This window comes from Etheostoma cragini, chromosome 15 (genome assembly GCF_013103735.1).
Source record: "Etheostoma cragini isolate CJK2018 chromosome 15, CSU_Ecrag_1.0, whole genome shotgun sequence".
In the NCBI taxonomy this organism is placed as follows: domain Eukaryota; kingdom Metazoa; phylum Chordata; class Actinopteri; order Perciformes; family Percidae; genus Etheostoma; species Etheostoma cragini.
The window spans coordinates 3,959,861-3,978,836 of record NC_048421.1 but is presented as its reverse complement, the minus strand read 5'-3'; the positions used below and the strand labels follow the sequence as shown (position 1 = coordinate 3,978,836).

Genomic DNA, 18,976 nt, shown 5'->3' with positions numbered 1-18,976 from the left:
CGAGGGAGAGGAGGTCAATGAGGTTTGAGGGGGCCTTTCTAGGCGAGGACCAGGATTTTGTAGGTGATCCGGTGGGAGATGGGAAGCCAGTGGAGTTGTTTCAGGAATAGAGTGTGCCAGGATTTGGTGTGGGTGATGAGTCGAATCACAATCAGAAAACAATTTTGTTTGCCAAGTAACACTTAACTGTGCCTTGGTGGTTGGTGCATACATAAACAAACATTTTAGGGATGCCTTCCAAAGCTCGTCCAACAGGCTAAGTGAGTGTCTGCTTTGTGATTGTTTCTGCTAATGCTTTCAGAGAAAGGCCTTGTCATTCAGGGCTGTGTCAGGAAGGACAGCTGGTTGAATGGTAGCTTAAATGACTCATGGAATTTGTATTTGCTGTAATTTGGATTTGGCTTCTAAGTGCTTGAGTTAATGATTCTAACCCATTGCATATTTTTGTCTGATTGTCAAAAGAATACTGTAGTTCATTATTTTGGGAAATATGCCCATGCACTTTCTTGCTTGGAGTTAAACAAGACGATTGAAACCGCTCTTGCATGAGAGAGTGGTATCAATCTTTCCATGGAAATCATTGGCCTCTTTTCTCTAACAGAAAGCAAATTGGTGACATGGAGTTTGAATGACATGAGCATTGAGCAGACAGGGATGGCCTAACAAAAGATGCTATTGGGTTGCATTATGTGAAGTGTAGTCCTGTTTTTTAAAAGCTTGTCCCATGTTAGATACTATAATTAATCATTATTTTTAAGTTTGAGGGCCAAATGTAATGGAATTGCAATCCTTGATCCTTGGGGTGGCAGTAGCTCAGTCCATAGGGAGTTGGGGTGGGAACCGGAGGGTTGTCGTACGGAGTGTGGATCGGGAGCTGGAGAGATGCCACTTCACCTCCTGGGCACTGCCAGGTGGTAGGCAGATAGGTCCTGAGCATGTGTGTGTATTTCAGGCCTGTGTGTAGTGATTACTAACAAACAGTGTGCAAATTGTAATGTCCCCACTGTATAAATTAAAGTAAATTAATTTAACCACTTGAGTACCTCTTTCACTTGTTTAAGAGTAGTGGCATTGTCATTCATTAGGCTTCCCAAGTGAGGTAATTCTTCACCAAAATTGTCGAGCCGAGGCTAAAAGCATGCTGACAGAGGCGTACGGACGATAACATCTGTAAACTTTAGTCTGTGTGGTTATGTTTATAGATTATTTAGCGGAATGTATGCATTAAAGTGCTGAAAGAATGTTTTCGATTATATGAAACGTTTTCTCAGCTGGAGTTTCAAACATGAACTCGATGTGTGCCCTATCATTCGACTTTAACCGTTCCAAGAGGCTTCAACTCGTGACCGTGCAGGGACCTTTTGCACATGTCTGTGCGGGATGACGGCCATCCTCTTCCTCCAATAAGAACACCTTACTGATCATTTTTCCTCCAATCACTGAGCCACATAACGGGGAATACCGAGTAAATACGGAAATTGCCGAATCGCTTACTGCGTCGGTTGAAGTAGTGGACTGTGTTAGTGCATCTGTTAGTTGCGGAAACAATTCCAAAGTGTGAGTTATTAGTACTTGGACCGAAATGACACAGCTGACGTGTTTTTGCATCATCGGGGCGCTGCTGATAACACAGAGTGCCGCCATCTTCAGGTAATACGCCGATATTTGGGCAACTATAGGAGCTAATATTACATTTCAACCATTTCATTGCAACAGAGTGGCTTGATTGATAGCAGTCAACGTATGCGCGCGCGCCCATGTGTGTCTGTTTCTTTTTTTGTTTTCTGGTATGTGCACGTGTTTCTAATTAAAGTCATAGCCTACCTGTAATAGTGTGCATATCCAGTGTACTTATAGCCTAAATGATAGGGTAACAGTTTACAGTCACACAATTTGCGTAAAAGTAGACGCGACCGCTCTGTACCAGGAAGCATTTGGGGTTTTTTTCGAGTGCAAGGCGCACGAGCATTGTTGTGCCCGTGACATTTAATTCAGCATTACCTCATTTCAGAGTGCCCCTTCATAAAACCAGAAGCGCACGGCGCCTGATGAGCGACAACGGGATGTCTCTGGAGGAGCTTCAGGCTTTAGCGAGGAGCACCGGAGCACCGGACGGCTCTCCCTCCCCCAAAGTCCCCGTAGAGAGGCTGACCAACTTCTTGGATGTACGGTTATACGCACTTCATTTAGCAGTTAAACCCAGAATGCCAATTGAGTCATCCTCTCCCCCTGATGTCAGCTGCAACACACAAAATATAAACAAACACCAAATATATAAAATGTATGCCTACATCACATCACACTGCTTCACATAGTCCAAGAGTTTAATAGCGACACAAGGTAATGTGGGTAAAACAAAGTTACATTCTTGAGCAGTATTGCCAGTGAAAGGGAGGGAAATAAGTAAATATTATACTTGGGCCCACGTGATATCGTGGGTTGACATTACAGCTTAGAGCTGGGCGATATGGAGAAAATTAAATATCACAATAGTTTCCACTAAATGCATCAATGTTGAGACTGCAGGGATGGGTTGACTTTTGGGGTTTTCACTAAATGACACAAAAAAAGTTTTGAGGCAAATAATTAAAACAATGACTTAGTCTGGTCAGTTCAGAATACATATTACATCCCTTTACTGTAATGCAGCCTTTAAAACCAGGAAAAGACACTTGTATCCTATCACGATGTGACAATATCCAAAAATTCAGATATAGTATTGATATACTGCCATGCCCCAGTTGACATTTGAAACCCATAGGCTCTACATTTCTTCCTGTTAAAAACAGGAAGAATAGTTTTTAAACATGTGAAGCCTTTTCCCACTTAGACACAGTGTGTTATTAGTCCCAGATGTTTCCCAGCAGATCTCAGTGTTATGTATTGTCTCCTCAGGCCCAGTACTATGGGGTGATTAGCATTGGCACCCCCCCACAGGACTTCACTGTGCTGTTTGACACCGGCTCCTCCAACCTCTGGGTCCCCTCCATTCACTGCTCCTTCCTCGATCTGGCTTGCTGTGAGTTTGAGGAACTGACTCGTTCAGCACGCTCTATACGTGTATCAGTTGGCTACTTCCTGGAAGATCCTCGCTGTATTTACCAGGCAGCAGTGACTAAAATATCCCTCTTCTTCTTAGAGTTTGCTTTTTACCTGAAGTATGCATGCAAACCTTTAGCTGTATCCTAGCGCTGTTTTGACTTCTTTAGTGTCATTACCATTAACTGTTGAGTAATACTTTGTCACAGGAATGTACAGTATATTGAACTTAACTGCTGACTTGTACAGTTAAGTTAGTTTTCTGTTTGTTTTCTGGCAATATTGCAATCAAAGCACAATACAATGTACATCACAATGTACAGTACATTGTAAGTAGGACAGACGTTCTAAAAATCCAGAAATGCGTATAATATGAATAAATAGCTGGTATTTGTTACTCCATATAGCCTACAGCCATGGACATTTTATGAGAGATTAGCTCCTGAACACAAACATGTAGATGGGCCTCCTACCACCGAAGTCGGTAGCCAGCAAAATAACAACAATCGGATTGACTTTCTTGGAAGTGTGTGTGAAGTGGGCAGAGAGACTGGGCAATACAATCACGCATTTCAAAGTAGATATGAGTTAAGTTATTGGTTGCATTTGGAAAGTTTTAACACATAGTGAAATCCCTGCAGAACAAATGCGGGTGATTCCGAGATGAGACTGAGACCTTCTGAAATGGGTCTTAAGACCGATCTTGAGACCAAGACCGCGTTTGAGTACTAAAACACTGAAACTCCCTGGCTCTGTTTCAAACTGTCCATGGTGTATAATAATCATCAATGTCCTCTCTCATTAGGGCTTCATCATCGTTACAACTCGAAGAAGTCGAGCACATACGTCCAGAATGGCACCAAGTTTTCCATCCGGTACGGCAGAGGCAGTCTGTCTGGCTACATCAGCGGCGACACTGTCTCTGTGAGTTTGACTCCCTCACATTCCCTCGCTCACTCACATAGCCGCTTTTGTTTAACCGCATTCCTCAATTTTGGTGGTCACGCCATTCCTATCATTTCATTAGAAACTTTATTTTTCTATGCACATTGACATCTTTCTCTCCTGCTTGCAGGTTGCAGGTCTGCCGGTTCCTGGCCAGCAGTTTGGTGAAGCGGTGAAGCAGCCTGGCATCACATTTGCAGTGGCACGGTTCGATGGGGTCCTGGGCATGGCCTACCCCTCCATATCAGTAGCTAATGTCACCCCGGTGTTTGACACGGCCATGGCGGCCAAGCTGCTGCCCCAGAATATTTTCTCTTTCTACATAAGCAGGTTAGTGTGTGACCGCAGGAAGTTTGGAAGAACTGGTTTTGTTTTTTTTTATAAATATTATAATCAGCCAGAGAGAGAGAGACTTTGTGGTTTGTTAACTTGGTATTTACTTAGTTTTTCTCTGCTACTTCCAGTTATAAATTCAGCATCTGTGGGGTTTTCCCAGTTGTGAAATGAGTTTGCACATTTGAGTGTTTCTTCTTAACCCAGCGAGTTATGCTTCTGTCCACCCTGTCTCTTAGAGACCCCAAAGCAGCGGTAGGAGGAGAGCTGATGCTGGGTGGGACAGACCCCCAGTACTACACCGGAGACCTGCACTATGTCAATGTCACACGAAAGGCCTACTGGCAGATCATGATGAGCGGGTAAAAACAACCTTTTTTGGCTCCAAGTGTTGTGTTCTTTATGGTATGATGCATTCCTTTTTGCCTAGTCATTAAAAAAAGTATTCTCTAGAGCCCGACCGATAAAGGATTTTTAAGGCCGATACCAATACAAATATTTGGTTATGTATAAATCCAATTTGCCAATGCATTGGCTGATATACATAAAAAATTTAATAAATCCAGAAACCCATTACTAAACAGATTGCCCTAACATAAGTTATATGTAGTTATTTATGAGTTCTCACTAAAATAATAGGTTTACTAATTTGTTTTATTGTCAGAACAGAACAGAGGAACATCAAAATATATTAAAGTTCTGATAAAAAATACAAACTCATGATATGCCACTTAAAGTCCTTTTGAACAAAAACCCAATAACGAAAACATCAGTGTTGCCAACAAACTATGCAACGCCAAAATGCCGATATATAAATGCCGATGTCGAGAGGAGATAATTAATGTGTCAGTGTTGGTCAAAACAGTAGTTTTTATCAATGTTTATCATGGGGAGTCGGGAACAGCCACAAGGCCCTCGTCTTTTCCTTACCTCTGGACACCCAGAGCCTCCTCAGTTCCCGAATCATACGTTCCTTCATGTAACAATAATAAAACATTTCCGCCACGGTTGCATGCATAAAAAGTGAATTACTCATGAAAAGTTTTGTCTTTTTGATTGCTTAAAATCATTATCTTGTTTAAGCGAGTGTCTTCTTGGTCGTTAAAGGCTGCGCTACATTAGCACGACTAGACATTTCTAACCGTTAGTAATTCAACCTAACACCTTTTGTCTCTGCCTCTCCCTGCTGCTGCTTCCTCTCTAACCTGCCCATGCAGAGTGGATGTTGGCAACCAGCTGACTCTCTGCAAAGCCGGCTGCCAGGCTATTGTCGACACGGGAACGTCCTTGATTGTCGGTCCTGTGGAGGAAATCAGAGCGCTGCACAAAGCCATCGGAGCTCTGCCCCTGCTGATGGGAGAGGTGAGAGCTGACACCTGGCAAACACAGCTATCTGACTGAAGACATGACGCTGTACGGTTGGGGTCTATTGGCCGCGTCCATTCATTTCTGTTGACGTTGCCAGGCAACTCGCTCTGGTAGCGTCGCGGGGACTGAGGAGAAGCGGGGCATTGAGTTGCCCGCTCCTTATCTGCGTAAAGTTTATTAATCCAGCCAACTTTATGCAAATGAGGAGTGGCCAGCTCGGCTCAACGCCTCTCAAAAGCGGACGAAAATCTTTCAAACTGATCTGAATCTGAATTAAAGACAGATTCTGCATCGTTTATTTCTCGCTTTAAATGTTATCAGTAACAGTTTTCGGTAAACCATTTTCGAGACACGAGCCTCCAATGTGGTCTGTTTTTAAAATCCGGGAGCAGACAGACCCACGTGACGCGGTTGTCCAATCAACTGCAGCTATTGCAGTTGTAGGAGGGTGTAAGACGGTTTTCTTTGACATAAACTATTAGTCACACTTAAGTCGGATTTATGCTTCTGCGTTTAATCCACGACGGTGGTACGTGTTGATGCTGACCCTACGCTCCGGCGTGATGTGTACCTCTATAAAAGCTACATGTCAATATGTCGCGGCTTCGCAACATAACACAACTAGGATTGGTCGGCTTGGCCGGGCCTTGGTAGCAATGCATTTCTCCTACTCATTTCCCTGTTATGCTTCTCCGTAAACATTATGAAATCAAGGAGAGCGTTGTCTTTCCCCACCGTTGTCTGAAAGCAGTGCAACTGCTCTTAAAGAGATTCGCTAGAACGCATTTAGTATGACGCCGCTAGGATTAATTTTTTTCCTCCCGCCCATTAAACATGTATTAACACTTTAAATATAAAGTGTTTTATCTAGACTCACTCTACTACTGCACACCTCCAAAAGCTGCATCTTCGACTCTGCCGTAGTTTGATAAATTGTAAAATCAGGAAATTTTGAGATCATTTCAGTATGTTCCTCCTTCCCCTCTAGTACTTGATTGACTGCAAGAGGATCCCATCCCTCCCTGCCATCTCCTTCAACATTGGAGGGAAGACATTTAACCTGACTGGAGAGGATTATGTCATGCAGGTAAATACACTCATTTCATATGGATAACATTCCCTTTTATTTTGTCACTACCAGTTATTTAAACAAATTCAAAAGAAGGACTGTACTTTTTCTCAGAGGTAAACAAACATACACATGACAGTCTTTGGAAGAGATTACGGTAATATATCTAGAATTTAATGCAATCCAATACAATAGCCTTGCAACAAACCCCACCATTTGTAAAGGATAAGTCTGGGGATATATCATATTTTCTTATTGTCAACAAATCCCATGGAAGTACCAAAACCAGCAATGCATTGGTCCTTTTTTTTATAACAAGTCTGTTTAGGCAGTAAATACCCAATGCAGCTTATTCATCTGTGCTATTATAAAATGCATCAATGAGTCACACCATGGCATTATGTGGCATGCCGCTTAACTGATAAACATGGCTGCTGTAGTTTGAGTCATTTGGTGTTGTCAGTACTAGTGTGTAAAAGATAGTCCCCAACAAATACTATCTACTCCAGTTTAAGTCATGAGTCAACAAGAGTAACTTAAACTGCAACCATAGAGTATTGCCAGCATTATCTCTTTTTAAGTGTTCAGTTTTTGTTTGATCTGCAACATAATGATAAGTTTCTAATAGGGACGCACCGATCCAAGTTTCAGTCCCTATACGATGCCTGGGCTTCGTGCATCTGTCGATTCCCAATACCGATCAGATACTGTTGTTGAATTAATAATCAACTGTATACCTTCCAGCTACACCATACCTTTACCATGTGGAAGAGACTAAATGCACCAGATTCTACTAACTAATCATTACTTTCCTAACTAAGACAGAATTACATAGATGTAATGTACTGAATTTGCATGGTGCTTTTGGATGTGCTCGATTAAATTGGTGGTATTCAGTCCTTCTAGAAAGAGTTTTTTTGTGATTGTTGCGGGCAAAAATCTTTGGTTATGCATCACGTTTTCTCAAAAAATGCAATGGAATATACAGGATATTTATGCAGTGAAATTGCGGGAACTTGCAAAAACTGCAGTTTGATGAAAAAGAGTCATGTTGCGTAATTACGTCACTTCATAATGTGCTCTTGAAGTAAACTCAACATTTTTCAACTGCCTGCTAAGATAGATATGTAGCTTTTGCAGCACAAATGCGGAGATTATGAAATTATGCAAGCCTCGTATAATTTTGTGCGGAAATTGGCAATTTATGCTGCTTTATGCTCTATGCAGCATATTTAAAAAAATGCGGCTCCCTCATAAATATGTGGACTTTGGCTGATTGTATGCATCAAATTATGCAATCTCGTAATCATATTTTTCTGGAGTATTGTACTTTGCTGTACTACAACCACCTCTCAAAACATTTACTTTGCAGACATTAGACAAGACAGTAGACAGTAGACATATATATATATATATATATATATATATATATATATATATATATATATATATATATATATATATATATATATATATATATATATATATATATATATATATATATATATATATATATAAATAAATAAATGTAGAGGTGTATTAATGAGACTTTGAGTTTTAATATTGCTATGGATGCAGTCATTAATTTTTAAATGACAGTTTGACATTTTTTCAAGTCTTGTCTTAATATAATTTTCCAATGTACAATAATCAAACATGCATTGTTGGTCGCTGTAATTGTTTCTACTCAATGACTCTTTTGGTGTATACACGTTCACATAGGCATGTGACCCTGTCATGAAGGCATGATTGCAAAACTGAATTTCATTCTGCTTTTGATGCAGGAGTCTCAGATGGGTAGATCAATCTGTCTGTCAGGCTTCATGGCCATGGATATCCCGCCTCCTGCAGGGCCCCTGTGGATCCTGGGAGATGTATTCATCGGGAGGTACTACACTGTGTTCGACAGAAACGCTGATCGTGTGGGGTTCGCCCCCGCCAAGTAGATTACTGAACTCTTGTCTGGGTGAAAGATTTTCTTTTTTTTTCTTTTTGCCCACCAAGCAAAGCTTCATCATTAAGTCTGCTTTATTTGTTTTGCAGCAATCAAAAGCATTGAATGGTTGCTGTACTCACCTGCTTAGAGTGTTTATATGAGAAAAGTGGCTGCTGATGATTGTTGATGCGATATTAATAGTTTAATGTGTTGTGTCACTAAACAAAGACACGGATGCACTCCGTTTCATGCATTTGTCTGAAGCTGCTTCCAGTTTAGACTTCACCCTGTGATATGCCAGGATTCAATCAGAGCTATTTTTATTTTAAGTTTTCATTTTTGTTATGTTTGGGAACAAATGGAACTTTTTTGGATTGGTAATCATTCCTAATGACATTTCAAGCTCACATTTCTTTTTGGATGGTTCTCTTAATATGCCTTTAATTGTATTATCATAACTCAATGAATAAAGCTTTAAATATGTTTTTATTTAAGTTTGAATGGATGGGTTTAGATTCGGATCTGCCATTGAGTGTTAATCCGGTTTATCACACTGCTCCCTTAAAAAAACAAAGATAAACCTACAGAATTTTATTTGTAACATTTTAATGAAGTATACAAAGTGCTGCTACGTTCATCTCCACTGCTGAACTTATAAATAAAAAAGCGGGGGGGGGGGGGGGGATACACAGCATGCAACATAGCATATGGCTTGTATGAACTCCAATGTAGAGGTAGTGATCTACTTTGGGTTTTTGTTTTACAATAACATTACAAAAGGTGGCACAGTGACTTTACTTCTGTCAGTCCAGCATTAGGTAGGTCTGCAAAGGAAGACTTAATATGCAAACAAAGACTCTACGGTTTCATTTTTATATCGGTACATCCAGGACTTAAGCACAAGAAGTGGTCATTTACATGTTGAATGGAACAGAAATAAATAATCTGCTCTTTTTTTGGTTACAAATGTACAATAAATACAAAAATATTCCCCTTTAATTTCTTTGTTACCTGGATGATTAACTGAATGAAAAAGAGAACTAAACAACCCTTCATATTGTACACAATACAAACAGTGGGCTGGGGATTCAGAGGACACTTGCTCCATATCTCTACATTTCCTTTCCATTCTAAGGCTACAAGTGAGAACAAAAAGTATTTTATTATTTCGGACATCACTTTAGGATGTCATTTACAACGAAGACACAAACTCCCCTTGACAGTCTGGCAGCTGTAATGACTCCACCTGCTGTCACCTGCAATGATTAGCAGGCTAATCTAGCGTCAGGAACCTCTGCTGTCAAAGCTGCTTTTATATAACGGAGGATCTGTGAGTAGATCCGGCTCTACCAGATCTAAAAGAGATAAGCACCTGTAATCTATCAATTATACACGTAGTCCTGGCAGACAGAAGCAGCCTGAATATTGATCATCACCACAGGTGATGTGTTGTTGGTACACTTCACGTACAGAGCAGGACTGACCAACAGCATGGCCTCCTTTACGCCACTAATCCCTGTCTGGGCTACCTATTCTAGACAGACTGGGCACCTATAACGTCATCAGGGTTTAATGTGGTCTGGTGTGCATACAGACACAGTACTGAAACTGCAGCAGTGACAGGCTGAAGGCTCTAACTGCAATCAGGCCAGGAAGTTAATACTGAGACTAATTTGCCAAATGACAACCATTAGTATAATGTTTTCTGCAGTGTGTTGTCTTCAGCCAACGCTGATTTTTAGTACTACCTATGTCAATATTAAAAGGTTATCCTTTTGTCGAAAGTGAAATTAAAAGCAAAAACCAGTAGACAAAAGCACCTTGATCGTCCTACAGAAACCCTTTTGACCAACTTACTAACATTTTGACAGTGCAAAAAATAAATAAAGAAAGCACATCAGACCTATGCATCAATGGTGAGACTAAAGAAGAAAACTTCTTTTCACAACAAAGAACAGCTCTGTATTAAACAGTCACGTGGAAACATTTTCCGTTATCGCCTAAAGTTAATGAGAAAATGGATGCGCTGTGTTGTTCAGACCTCATGACTGGTATAAATGTTCCACATTTTGGATGTATATCAGTTTTCCATCAGATTTATAGTTGAATGGTGCGAGTTAGAAATACTACAAAGAGACAGCTTCTAGATTAGGTAAATATAACACATGCAAGCTGCACACATTCCAATAACAGCTTAATGCCTGTTGTCACAGATCCATGGAAATGTTGACAGCATCATGCATCTTGACCGCAGCCACTGTATTAATGAAGTTCTAACAAACCATTTCAAACTGAACTCGATCAAAACACTAGCAGTACTTTCTATATTAACTGACAAAAAGGAGCATGAAAAGACAGCTTGTCTCCTTAGGCTGATATGAATTTATTAGCTTTTGGGTTGGCATACACATAATCAACATCACACTCTGTCCATGACACAGTAGCTTGGACTTATCTCAAAACAGAGTATACAACATTTACCTGCACTGGACATGTCCGTCCTAAAACTCAGACAAGTTAAAAATAGCATGACATACTGTCTTCCCCTGCCATTTTAATATGATCAACCAACGCAAAGTACAATCCCTATATTCCAATGCATCAGGTCTTAACAGCATGTCTGCTCTTAACTTCATTAATACAATGGCTTGGGTGAGGGCCATGAGCTCCAATAGGGCTTTGCTTGATCACAACATATACAGCTTTCGCGTCAACACTCAAACAGACCTCAACACAAAGTAACTGCTACCGTTTGTATCCCATTTTCTTACTGACTTTTACGGCATTTAAGACTGAAGAGGTCCAGCGTTTCAGGAAAAGTTAACATTCCAGTTCCATGAAGTTGTTTCTCCCCCTAGGAACCTCATCATGACTCTAGGTTCTCATTACCCAAAAATCGGTTGTTGAAATTTGAATGTTATGTTGTCGTTTAGTGATGTTATCATACGAGGTTGTCAGGGATGGGGCGGCTGTGCCACAGCAGTTCTCAACAACCCCTCCGGATCTGAGAGAGCGCAGTAGAGCGTATATCCCAGCTCGTCCACTTCTTGTTCAGTCAGCTCACAGAATAAGTTAACTTTAGGGCTGAGGGCACATTGCAGCCTCCCGGCCTCTAGGTGTCCCACTAGCGCTCGTAGCAGCTGTAGGAACCGGTCGGCCAGCGCTTCTTGGGTCCAGTCGCCTTCTTTTTCACACAGCAATAAGATGGTGTTGGTGAGTTGGCTGGCGTTGAGTCGGTTGAGGGCAGGGTTGAGCTTGCACACGGCCTTCGCCAGCTTTAGGCAGGCGCACCGGCAGCCTCCGTCCTCCTGGTCCAGGGCCCTGAGTCGCGCCGTCTCGGCCACACGGAAGCTCTGCCGCCACAAGTTTTCGTGGCGCTCTGCGGCGAGTCGATGTGGTTTGGCTATCAGCGAGGTTCCATCTTCCATCACAAGTAACGGTAGGAAGTCCACGTACAGTTTCCGGTCTGTCTCGTACTGCACCTCCAGGGTCAGTGTTTCTGAGGGAACCACAGGACGAATGATGTAGTCGAGGACACTCCCTATAGCTGGCCAGTTGATTGAGCCAGCCACGAGCTTGTCAAAGACCTCGAGAACTGATTTAGGGGAGAGGTAGCCTCCGACCATGCACCGGTCCCAGTAGCTGCTGTTCCGTGGGAAATACTCCAAATTCTCCCTGCGGACAAGCCAGAAACCTGGGACATTCATGATGGTGTCCTCCCCGGGGATGGACGACCACAGGTTCTTCTCCAAGATAAGAGGCACCATGAGCTGGGCGTGGTCCGCTGTCACCACCTGAAAAATGGAGGAAGGTGATAAAAACGGAAAAAAGGCACAGCAGGTTTTCTTTTCTCAAAATGACCTTACTATTTGGGATGAAATCAGAAAATGTATGTATGTATGGGGAATTTTTGAGTACATTTTTAGAATCTGTTCTTTTCCCCAGAATCTGTATTTTTCAGTTATTTTTATTTACCACTACATCGTATCCGTTTCTAGCTTAACAAACGGAAAGCAGAAAATACATGTCATGTATAAAATAAATGTCTAAAATGAGTGACTAATGTGCATTCTTTAAAAAAAATAAAATAATAGATTTTAGAAATGTATCATTATATCTTCTCTAGAAGTGGGGTTTTTTTTTCAATTATTGTTTTGGTTAAAAAAGAAAAGAAAATCGCAATACTCAAAACTATTGAATCACTATACTAGAATTGCAATAATTGAAAATTGTAATCTAAATCTATTTGGCACCAATCTATTGTGAAAGAATCAAATCGGGACTAAAGCATATTGTCCCAGTCCTACCAACTATGTTCAGAGAGAACAATTTATATTTAGCTCAAATGATAACTCTTTTGTCTAAAGTAGGACCAACTGTAAGTAAACTCTTACCTGCAGGTCATCGTACAGACTGCCACTCAGGTACATCTCTCTGAGCGGCATGTCAGGCAGTTTGGCATGAAGGAAAACTCGGAGTTCGGCACAAATGTCCAGTGCAGCCCTCCTAGCCACAGCCTGCTCCTCAGTAGGGATGTTTACATTATTTTGGTAGAACTCCCACAGATGTTCGTGCAGGGACAAACGCATTCGGGCCCGCTGCCGGTCGGACTGAGTGGCACCGCTGCCTCCCACAGCTGCTTGACCCACAGCCCTCCGCAGACAGTCTGAGGAGATTAGAAGCAATTGAAAGTTAAAATATCTTCCCTCCTCCACCATTTCAAATAATTACTTTTGATGTGGTTTTGGGGGGGGGGACAGGAGAGACATAGGTGTGTTTTCAAAATATGAATCTACAAATGCCAAATTAAGGTCCCTCTAAACCATCTGAGGAATTATAACAATAAAAATGTTAAACTACATCATATTAAACTAATACATATACACAGCTAGATGACCATCTACTGCACCACAGACAGCCAACACCCACTGTAAAGGAAGAGCAAGAATCCTCCAAATAGGCTGTCTGTCAACAGATCAAATGACAGCTGGCTGAACGTCTTAACGACAAAATATGCTGGTCAATTATTTAAACACGAAAAAGATTTGAGACATTGAATTGGGACAGAAGTTAACTCAACTTTTGAAGGGCACTAACCTGGTTCAAAAGCATGGGAGGAAGTAGGCAGAGACTGTAGCGACCTGCTAACTGTGGACTTCATTCCATGGTTCAGTACCCGTGGTGACGAGCCCATCCAGGCGGGCTCCTCCCAGCTTCTCTTTCCCGTCGGCTCCATATTGGTGGGGCTGGTGGGCGCACTTATAGCACGGTCATACATCTGCACAACAAAGAATTGTGAGCACATGGTTCACACGCTGGCATGTAGGCTTAAGTAAGAGCATTGCTTTTTCCTTTCATCATAAATGAAAGTGAAGAAAAAAAAACAGTTAAAGATAAATTCCTTCTCCCTTACTCTTTTGACAGCAAGCGTTGCAATGCCGAGCATGGCTGCTCCTCCCACCCCCAGCACAAGCTTAGCATTGGAGAGCATGAAGTCAATGGCTGTGCCAATCCCATTGTCATCTTTCTTCCCTTTACGGTCTCCATTCACGCCCGCCATCCTTTCACTGAACACAGAGGAGATAAAGAGAGTAAGACAGGAAGACACCGACAGGAAGAGGATAAGGACAGAAAAAGCGCCTTTTTTCTGATGCTGAGCTTAGAGGCACTGACTGAATACGGCACTGATAGGAGGACCTATGAGTAGCCACATCCAACACGGTCTTACTCATGGCCTTTGATCTATGCCCTTAAGAGTCCACCATTCCCCATAAAGAATGTCTCAGATCTAAACACTTCCATTGCTGAATTAGAGTAGTTTCTTATATATGCAAACTCACCTGGGAGATACACCTCCAGATGACCTTTAACCCGTGACCTGTTCCCCTACATAAGCCCACCCAATCGGCTGTTGAGGAAGAACTGGCCCCTCTTCAGTGCGTCCTCCTTATCTTCAGGTACCGTCAGGGCTTGGCAGCGGCGAAACTCGCGAGCCACGGCACGACGATAGTAATTGCGATCAGTGTACTGAAGTTGACGCCCTGCGCGGAGCAGCGCACGGTACAGCTCCAGCACGGCACTGCGAGACCAGCCGCCCATTAGGGACCACACATGGAGAGGGGGGACACCCTGGCACCTGGAAAAAGAAGAGCAGAAGTTGTGTGATGAAGGGACAGACTTTAACAGATAACAACGTATCATTTTGTAATGAAATCAGCATTTGGATTACAAAGCAACCATGTCTAAAATATGGTGTCTAAAATCCGGTGTGGGCACAAATTCTGGTCATCATGCTGGATCAATGGTCATGGAATGTTGCAACTGGTAGAAAGAAAGATACATATAGTATGGGCGGAAAAAGAGAGAACAAGAGTTTGCCGTTATAGAAATTACTTTAAAAGTGTAGAAAAAAAAAAAAAATACTATGCAAAAGGCTCCCAAGGGAAAACTACCTGCCTTTCACTCTTTTTTGGTTACCACTCTGTTCTGAGTTATGACAGTAGTATTTAGGGATGCAAAAAGCAAACATCATCCCACAGCCCGTCCATGACAATGCAACACATTTTTGTTCAATCTATCTGTATCGTTATGAATTAGATTCACCTTTATATCTACATTAGATGTCGTAACAACCTGCATCTTTGCCAGCTTATATTTATTTCAACTGTGGCACACATTCAGTCACACTCAACATTAAAAAGGTCCCACAGCATGGAAATTACACTTTGACTTTTTTTTAACATTAAGATGCATTCCCCCAGCCTGCCTAAGGTCCCCCAGTGGCTAGAAATGCCGGAAGGTGTAAACCGAGCCCTGGGTATCCTGCTCTACCTTTGAGAAAATTAAAAACTCAGGGCCAATCTGGAATCTTGCTTCTTATGATTTCATTAGGGCTAAGGTTACCGCCCCTTTCTCTGCTTTGCCCGCCCATGAGAGAGACATTATGGCTTTCAAACGAGCAAAGTGCAGTGATCAATGCCACACCCCCAGCCTCCACCATGCCCGCCCCTCTCCTCCTCAAAAGCTACAGACTCAGAAATGGCACATACTAAGGAAAGCTCATTCTGAGACTGGCTCTAGTGGGTATAATTCTGCACCAAGGCAGAATTTTGGGAAAGAGACTTCAGATGTGGTATTAGGGGACCACTAAGGTCTATATAAAGGCATCCAAAGAGCACCATGTCATGGGACCTTTAACGTTACTGCCTCTCAGAGCTGTGATAAGCGTTCACTACGGTTATCAACCAACCAAATGTGACCACTTAGCTAGCTTACCACCGTGGCTCATTGACTCCCTAAATTGCCAATGACTGCTATGTGACTATTGCCTCAAACGACTGCACAGTAATGGCATTTAAATCTAGCTACAGGGGTTCATTTGGCTTCAGAAAATGGCTGGCTCAACGAAAAGTCACTCATTCGCTCACTCTTGACTAGCGTATTAGCTTAACACGCTAACTAGCTGTTAGGCTACAAAAGTGCTGACCTTACCTTTAGCCAGCCTTATTGACAAGACACACACTCGTAAAAATGTGCGGAGGAGAAAGTGGAAGCAAAAACACAAGTACAAACAGCAAAAAAGCACGCGCAAGCAAACCTACGTTTGAGAAAATAGAGCAAAGATATGTCTTCAGGCAGAGGCAGCGCTCTGCTCTAGCCGGGGGTCAGATTCGACAGTGACAACCGGAAACAAATGCTACCACTCACATACTACATCCGGGTCATTATCATAAATACTGTATTTAGAAGTATATTCATAGACTGTATATTAATAATTAATATTAACAGTATATATTAACAGTAAACAACGTTTTGCTTGTCTTATACTTTCTATGATTTAGTATGATTTAATTACCACACGTGATGGATCTTACATGATGCATTCAAGAATTTTGGAAGTAAGAGCGTCTCTGTCATTGAGTTTTTGATGTTATGGTTATTTCTGTTTTTTGCTATGTATCAATAAAAAATATTAAGGATGAAAATGTACAGGGGGTTATGTCATCTCTTTAAAAAAAAAAAAAAGATAGAGCCAGCCCAGGATCCAAAAAATAATTCTCTTTAAGTGTTGTTTATGGTTCAAATGAAATATCTATATCCCACTGGAAAGCAAGATAACAACAAATTACAATCTATAAGAAACAAAGCACTTCACAACTATTGTAACCACACAAATGTTGTCAGATGGTGTTTCCGTTCAGATGTCATGTTAGGTGGTTTCCGCTTGAAGTTAAAACTCCCCCACTATGCCAACGATGTAAATGGTTTACGGGACAAATGTGTGTGGTGTAATTGTGCACACTACAATTGTGTTTCTAAATAGTCAATAAAATGTCATTTATATTGGAAATGTTTAATACACCTAAGTAAATACTTCCTGACAGCGTACTTGAATGCATTTCAGTTAACAGTCATCATAACAATCAGCATATTTGCAATGTTGGTCCTTATGATGTTTATTACCACATAAAAGGACCAAATAAAAATCACAGGCCAGAGACGTTCAAACATGTAGTGCACATACTGTTGGTCTTGCTTTGTTTGATTTTATTCATAAACATTGTCTTGACACTAATAAGTGGGACAAACCTTAAAAAGGTTGAGTTTCAGGTACAATGGAAGCCTGTACAATGTTACCTTAGAAAAGGTTGATGAGTTCGGGGAGGAAGACATCTTCAAAGCATTCTTTTCAAAGTTAAGGGTAAACTGAGCCAATTTAACTAAGATTGTACAGCCTTGATGAAAACATACAAATTAACTCCCTGTAATGTCAGAGTGTTGATAGAACTGGTGACCTAACTTTGCAGATCAATGTAGAGTTCAACCACTTTTATCACATTGCTCAGGTATGCATGGTAAACTGATGAGTTGTTGCACACTGACATTGATCAATCAGGTGTGTTGTCATTTTAACTATCAAATTGAACAGATGTTTTTCACTGCCCTCTCTGATTGAGTATATCAAACCTGTTTCACCACTGGCCACATCAGCAACACTGATGGGTGTAGGTGGGTGTGATTTCCTTGGTGAAACAAAAAAAAAAGAATGAATAACTGTGCTTTGGTGTTCCTGTTAGCGCACCCAGCTCTGATGTCACAGGGCCCTGGAGTACACTTGTTCATCACTACAGCAAGGTAAGAAATTAAACCACTCAAAGTCAGCAAAAACATATTTTCAGGAAGTGTTGAGGTACTCTTTCAATCTGTTGTCCAGAGACCATGATAAATATTTTTTCTAACTACATTCTATCATTCGTCATCAAAAGTAGCTAAAATGCTACATTTATGCATATACATCTTAGCTTTGTCTCTATGCACAGAGGCCTATGAATGACTGATCGGTGGCTTTTGGGAACAGGTCCCATTGACCTTGTCAATTGATTACTCCATCCAGATGGTGCCAATGTCTGTTTCAAAAGTCATTGTTTGTCTATTAAAATGAGCTTAAAATTCAAATGACCTTCACAAAAGAATCCTGTAATACAAAGAATATGATAGATATAAAACAAAAACATATTGAAGAACAATATGATTAATTTACTAGCATAAATAATGAAAAAACACCTATGGCCAAGGAATTAAACAGATGTTTATCTTCATGTTGTCTTCCGAAAAGTTTCCGTTCACTTGAATTATTAGACAGTTATTAAGTTGTACACAAGAAAAGAATATGCTGAAATAATTCAAGTTGTACTCGCACAATTTATGTATTCTCACTTTGCATTTACATTGACACTACTTAAAAAAATGAAACAAACTCTAAATGTTCAAATTTAACAAATAACTGCAGATTTACTTCCTGTAACCTCAAATTCAACTTTTTTTGCATCAATTTAATTTACTGCAATGACACCTCCAGTTTGTGTTGAAGTGCCAAAACACACATTTTCAGATTCATTATACTTTGACACAAGGGACAGGTAAATTAAAGGGTTGTAGTGAGTTTTCTTTAGCCATGGACCAGGAATGTTTATAGGACACTTAAAGCTGGATAAAAGTCCAAAGTCTGGACTATTAAGGCATTCTTATGTATAAAATCTATATTGTATAATCCTCTTTCGCGCCATTATTACAATTATATCACATCTAAAGGCTTGTAGACCTGTGGAGAAGATCAGGGCATGTACTTTCTTCCTTTCATCCTAGGAATGATATGTATATCTCTGATGTCATCATGCTGAAGCAGCCAACACAAGTAGCGCTCCGTCCCCATGCCCCATCCACTGGTGAGGAGTGGTTTCACTTGACGCATGTTAGTGTACCATTTGTAGGACTGCTCTGGCACT

General features: G+C 41.1%; 3 protein-coding genes across 4 annotated transcripts in view; 1 reads left to right on the top strand and 2 right to left on the bottom strand.

Moving 5' to 3' along the window:
* Positions 1-1,434: 1,434 nt before the first annotated feature.
* On the top strand, positions 1,435-8,726 carry napsa (napsin A aspartic peptidase). The gene is made up of 9 exons (XM_034893785.1): positions 1,435-1,650; positions 2,012-2,165; positions 2,896-3,019; positions 3,845-3,963; positions 4,115-4,314; positions 4,557-4,679; positions 5,535-5,679; positions 6,674-6,772; positions 8,539-8,726. The coding sequence occupies exons 1-9, from the start codon at positions 1,583-1,585 to the stop codon at positions 8,698-8,700; spliced, it is 1,194 nt and encodes a 397-aa protein (XP_034749676.1). The 5' UTR covers positions 1,435-1,582; the 3' UTR covers positions 8,701-8,726.
* An 837-nt stretch (positions 8,727-9,563) lies between these two features.
* Positions 9,564-14,782, bottom strand: mief1 (mitochondrial elongation factor 1). Of its 2 annotated transcripts, XM_034893778.1 has the most exons (6): positions 14,531-14,782; positions 14,104-14,257; positions 13,788-13,968; positions 13,620-13,655; positions 13,085-13,356; positions 9,564-12,484 (listed from the first exon to the last, which is right to left on the bottom strand). In XM_034893778.1, exons 2-6 carry the CDS (start codon positions 14,248-14,250, stop codon positions 11,645-11,647), a joined length of 1,476 nt encoding a protein of 491 aa, XP_034749669.1. In that variant the 5' UTR covers positions 14,251-14,257; positions 14,531-14,782; the 3' UTR covers positions 9,564-11,644. The 2 variants fall into 2 exon arrangements, with proteins under 2 accessions (XP_034749669.1, XP_034749670.1); XM_034893779.1 differs by lacking the exon at positions 13,620-13,655.
* Positions 14,783-18,372: 3,590 nt separating this feature from the next.
* The window catches only part of LOC117957750, a 4,460-nt gene continuing 3,856 nt past the window's right edge, over positions 18,373-18,976 (bottom strand). Inside the window, exon 2 of the mRNA XM_034893755.1 lies at positions 18,373-18,952. Within this exon, the coding sequence (XP_034749646.1) occupies positions 18,805-18,952 (148 nt within the window). The 3' untranslated portion in view covers positions 18,373-18,804. The remainder of the gene's footprint in view (positions 18,953-18,976) is intronic.

What these genes read in the sequence shown, in the direction of transcription:
- napsa (XM_034893785.1), top strand. Translation starts at nt 1,583, where the DNA reads ATGACACAGCTGACGTGTTTTTGCATCATCGGGGCGCTGCTGATAACA. An exon ending in TGCCCCTGCTGATGGGAGAG is followed by an intron (nt 5,680 to 6,673) that starts GTGAGAGCTGAC and finishes CTTCCCCTCTAG; the next exon opens with TACTTGATTGACTGCAAGAG. An exon ending in GAGAGGATTATGTCATGCAG is followed by an intron (nt 6,773 to 8,538) that starts GTAAATACACTC and finishes CTTTTGATGCAG; the next exon opens with GAGTCTCAGATGGGTAGATC.
- mief1 (XM_034893778.1), bottom strand. Translation starts at nt 14,250, where the DNA reads ATGGCGGGCGTGAATGGAGACCGTAAAGGGAAGAAAGATGACAATGGG. An exon ending in CTCCCATGCTTTTGAACCAG is followed by an intron (nt 13,656 to 13,787) that starts GTTAGTGCCCTT and finishes ATCTGTTGACAG; the next exon opens with ACAGCCTATTTGGAGGATTC. An exon ending in GTCTGTACGATGACCTGCAG is followed by an intron (nt 12,485 to 13,084) that starts GTAAGAGTTTAC and finishes TCCATTTTTCAG; the next exon opens with GTGGTGACAGCGGACCACGC.